Below are 5,000 nucleotides of genomic sequence, written 5' to 3' on the forward strand. Positions count from 1 at the left end.
GAGGGGATGGGTTTAGGGTTTAGGAATAAAGCCGAAAGAAGTGGGAGAAAGGGTTTAGGGTTTGGCGCAGGGGAGAAGTTCAGGGTTTAGGGTTTAGGGTTTAGGGTTTAGGGTTTACGAGCGCAGGGCGGCTGCTGCTGGGGGCCCCCGGGGGCCTCGCGGTTGCTGCTGGCGGCTAAAAAAAGGTTAAAAGTTCTTTTTCAATTAAAAAGGAAGAATTAAAAAGATTTAAAAGACTTGTTGGGGGTTTAAAGGAATAAAAAGGCGGTGGAGAGCGCCGCAGGTGTTTCTAACCGGCTGGGGCCCCGAGCGGCGGCTGCCGGAATCTGCTGCTGCTGGCGGGCTTTCGGGGTCGTTTTTGTCGCCGCGAGCTGCTGAAAAGCAATTAAATGAAAACAAAAGATCAAAATTAATAAAACTGCGAAAGAAAAGGGCGAAAGAGGCGCTGGGAGCCGCGGGTTCGGGTCGCCTGCAGTGTCACTGCAGCGTCGGCCGTGGGGTGTACAGACAGCTGCGTCCGCTTCCGTTTTCGATTTCTCCGCCAAATTTAATTCATTTTTTAATTTAAAAACGCCAGAAATGACAGACTCAGGAGTGCCGGCCAGCAGCGAGGGCGGGGGCCCCGAAAAGTCCACCATTTACGCCTTAATTATCTTCAAATGGGACCCCGAGAAGCCCCTGCTGCTCTCTGCTGCTGTCGACGTTTCTTCTTTTCCTTTCTTCCACAGATCCACAATGAAGGAGCACATCATCTTCCACTCCAGGTGTACAGACACTCCAAACCCTCCAGCAGCAGCAGCAGCAGCAGCAGCAGCAAGCGCAGAGCTTCCTTCTGCTGCTGCTGCTGCTGCTGCTGCTGCTGTTGCTGCAGTGCTGCGCGCGTTCTTTTGGCTGCTGTCTGCTTCTGGCACCTCGGGCTCTTGCTGCTGAACAGCAGCAGCAAACACTGCAGCAAACACTGCAGCAAACTCTGCAGCAAATTGGCAGCAAACTAGCAGCAAATTAGCAGCAACTTGGCAGCAAATTAGCAGCAACTTGGCAGCAAATTGGCAGCAATACATTTAGAATAAATAAAAACCAAAGCAGCAGCAAAACAAACCCGCCTCCACCACCCAAACAAACTCCCCCCTACCTCTCCTGCTGCTGCTGCTGCTGCTGCTGCTCTGCTGCTGCTGCCGCTGCTGCTGCTGCTGCTGCTGCTGCTGCTGCTGCTGCTGCTGCTGCTGCTGCTGCTGCTGCAGGCTGATAGCAGCGCGGACTCCCCCTGGGCGTCGGCAGGCGGTGGAGTTTGAAAAGGGTTTGGGTCGCTGTTTTGTTTTTAATAATTTTTCTTCTTTTTGCTGCTGCGCTTTGACTTCTTTCAATTATCCTCTTCGAGTTGCTTTCGGGCTTCTCAACGAGGCCCTCAAGCAGATGCAGCAGGTCCGCTGCTGCTGCTGCTGCTGCTGCTGCTGCTGGTGCTGCTGCTGCGGGGAGTGGGAGTGCTGCTGCTGCTGCTGCTGCGAGTGGCGTGGCTGCTGCTGCTGTTGCTGCTGCAAGGGGTGTGGTTGCTGCTGCTGCTGTGAGTTGTGTGGCTGCTGCTGCTGTGAAAGATGTGGTTGCTGCTGCTGTGAGTGATGTTGCTGCGAGTGCTGCTGCTGCTGTGAGTGATGCGGCTGCTGCAAGTGCTGCTGCTGCTGCTGCTGCTGCTGCTGCTCTTTTTTGGTGTGCTGTTCTTGCTTTTGCTGCTGTTCCCGGTGCTGTTTCAATTTTGCTGCTGCTGCTGCTGCTGCTGCTGCTGCAGCAACTTAAATGCCACATAAATTTTTAATTCTTCAAAGACCTTAAATGCCTCTTTAAAGGCCTCCTTTGCTTCAATTAATTTAATTAATTTAATTTAATTTAATTTAATTTAATTTAATTAATTTAATTTAATTTATTTATTTTAATTTTTTTTAATTTAATTTAATTTATTTTTATTTCTTCAAAATTCTCCAAACTTTTTTCAATTTAATTTAACTCCTCTCCAACTCCACAAACAAACTCAACCAAATGAAAATCCAATCGAATTTAATTAAACTAATTAAATTAAATAAATTAAATTAAATTAATTAAATTAAATTAATTAAATTAAATTAATTAAATTAATTAATTAAATTAATTAATTAATTAATTTAATTAATTAATTTGCTGCTGCAGGTGGACGAAAGTGCGTGGCGAAATCTTGCTGCTGACGCAAAGACCGATTTGCTGCCGAGCAGCAAATTGCTGCTGGAGAAATACAAAAACCCAGTTGAGGCTGACAAACTCCTCAAGGTGCAGCAGGACCTCGACGAGGTTAGCAGCAGCAGCAGCAGCAGCAGCAGCAGCAGCAGCAGCAGCAGCAGAAGGGTTGTAGGAGCGGCAGTAGGAGCGGTAGTAGCAGCCGCAGCAGCAGCAGCAGCAGCAGCAGAAGGGTTTTAGATGCGGCAGCGGGAGCGGTAGTAGCAGCAGCAGCAGCAGCAGCAGAAGGGCTGTAGGAGCGGCAGCAGGAGCGGTAGTAGCAGCAGCAGCAGCAGCAGCAGCAGAAGGGTTGTAGGAGCGGCAGCGGGAGCGGTAGTAGCAGCAGCAGCAGCAGCACCAGCAGCAGGAGCGGCAGCAGGAGCGGTAGTAGGAGCGGCAGTAGGAGTGGTAGTAGGAGCAGTAGCAGCAGCAGCAGCAGCAGCAGCAGCAAAAGCGGTAGTAGGGGCGGCAGGAGGAGCGGTAGTAGGAGCAGCAGCAGCAGCAGCAGCTGCTGCTGCAGCAGAGATAGTAGGAAGGGTAGTAGAAGCAGCAGCAGCGCGAAAGCGGTAATGGCAGGGGCAGCAGCAGCAGCAGCAGCAGCAGCGGTAGTAGGAGCAGCAGGAGCAGCAGCAAAAGCGGTAGTAGGGGCAGCAGCGGCAGCGGCAGACACTGCTGCAGCAGCAGCAGCAGAAAGGGTCGTAGGAGCAGCAGCAGCGCAGAAGCGGTAGTAGGAGCAGCTGCAGAAGCGGTAGCAATATTAGGAGCAGCAGCAGCAGCAGCAGCAGCAACAGCAGCAGCAGCAGCAGCAGAAGCGGCAGTAGTAAGAGCAGCAGTAGCAGCAGAACCGGCAGTAGGAGCAGCAGCAGCAGCAGTAGATGCAGCTAATGATGGCCTGTGTGCAAGCGCAGAGTAATAGTGCAGCAGCAGCAGCAGCAGCAGACATTGCAGCAGCAGCTACTGCAGCAGCAGATGGTGCAGCAGCAGATAATGCAGTAGCTGCAGGTGCTGCTGCTGCTGCAGCAAAACAGAAAGGACATAATCCACACCTCGAAGCACAATCTGCCTTTTTGCTGCTGCTGCTGCTTTTGTCTCTCTTGTTTTTTCTTGACATTTTTCCTCCCTTTCTCTCTTCAGCAGCAGCAGCAGCTGCTGCTGCTGCTGCCTTTGCTGCTGCTGCTGCTGCTGCTGCTGCTGCTGCTGCTGTTTTCTTTATTATTCCTGCTTCTGCTGTTCTCATTCCTTTCATTGCCTTTGATGCTGCTGCTGCCACCCTTGCTGCTGCCGCCCTTGCTACTGCTGCTGCTGCTGCCTTCTCTGCTGCTGCTGCTGCTGCTGCTGCTGCTGCTGCTGCTGCTGCTGCTGCTGCAGGTGAAAGGAGTGATGCTGCGCAACATAGATGAGCTGCTGCAGCGGGGAGAAAAGCTGGAAGATTTGATGCAGCGCAGCGAAGACCTTTCGAGCACTTCTTATCAGTTTTACAGACAAGCCAAGAAGTCCAATAGCTGCTGCAGCAGCCTTTACTGACCCTGCTGCTGCTGCTGCTGCTGCTGCTGCTGCTGCTGCTGCTGCGGGGGGTGCTGGGGGTGCTGCGGGGGCTGCTGCAGCAGGGCAGCAACCTGCTGCAGCAGCTCGCGCGGGTGGAGCTGCGGCCACTGTGCTGCTGCTGCAGCTGAAAGCTGCTGCTGCAGCTGAGATGAGCTGCTGCTGCAGCTTAGGCCACCGGCTCTGCTGCTGCTGCAGTGGCAGCAGCAAGATGCAGCAGCAAAAGACGACACTAAAGGCAGCAGCAGACACCAGCAGCAAAGAGAAGCAGCGTAAAATTAGAAGCGGGGAGCAGCAACAAAAGCAGCAACAAAAAGAAGAAATAGCAGCAGCAGCTGCTGCAGTAAAGCCCTGGGCTTTACTGCAGCAGCTGCAGCAGCAGCTGCTGCAGTAAAGCCCTGGGCTCAGAAGGCAGGTGCAGCAGCAGCTTGTAGCTCAGCTGCAACGTCGCTGCTGCTGCTGCTGCTGCTGCTGCTGCTGCTGCTGACCGCCAGGCCAGCAGCAGCGGATGCAGATCGCAGCGACAGCAGCGGCAGTCCAGCAGCAGCAGCAGCTGCAGCAGCAGCAGCTGCTGCTGCTGCTGCAGGTTAAGGAAATGCTGCATGCGTAATTACTTCCTCTGTAGTAGTGTTGGCCATTTAGGGGCCTTCTTTGGTCTTCTCTTTTATTTCTTTTCTCATTAATTATTTATTCATTCATTTATTATTCCCCATTTATTTATTTACTTATTATTTATTATTTATTATTTATTATTTATTATTTATTATTTATTTGTTTGTTTATTTGCTGCTCCTTTATTCGTGAAAAAGGAATAGGCAGTGTTTGCTGGCAGCAGCCGGACCAGCAGCAGCAGCAGCAGCAGCAGCAGCAGCAGCAGCAGCAGAGTGTGCTGAGGGAAACTTTTTTCTCTTTCTCCGGGTTTAGCAGCAGCAGCTGCAGAGAAAGCGCAGGCTGTGCTGCTGCAGCTTTGCTGCTGCTTCAGACGCTTATTTTCATAGCTTTTGGCTGCAGCAGCAGCAGCTGCTGCTGCTGCTGCTGCTGCTGCTGCTGCTGCTGGTCTACAGGCGGGTCGGGGGGGCGGCCTTGGTCTGCTGCTGCGTGCTGCTGCAGAGGCCCTCCGGCGCTGCCTGTGGAGTTAAATGAAAAGAAAAAAAGAAAATAAATAAATAAATAAAATAAAACTTCAAATCAAAACAGTTTTGCTGCAGCTGGCGCAT

The 5,000-nt window shown here is 51.9% G+C and overlaps 1 protein-coding gene across 1 annotated transcript; it reads left to right on the top strand.

Annotated features, from left to right (window-relative positions):
* Positions 1-579: 579 nt before the first annotated feature.
* On the top strand, positions 580-3,622 carry ENH_00068780 (SNARE protein, putative; the record flags this gene model as incomplete). Its single annotated transcript, XM_013582451.1, is given in 3 exon segments — positions 580-764; position 3,610; positions 3,616-3,622. Coding segments are annotated over 3 exon segments (193 nt in total), but the record flags the coding sequence as incomplete, so codon positions are not given.
* Positions 3,623-5,000: the final 1,378 nt, after the last annotated feature.

The sequence above is a fragment of the Eimeria necatrix genome, genomic scaffold (genome assembly GCF_000499385.1).
Source record: "Eimeria necatrix Houghton genomic scaffold, Enh_scaff650, whole genome shotgun sequence".
Taxonomy (NCBI): Eukaryota; Apicomplexa; class Conoidasida; order Eucoccidiorida; family Eimeriidae; genus Eimeria; species Eimeria necatrix.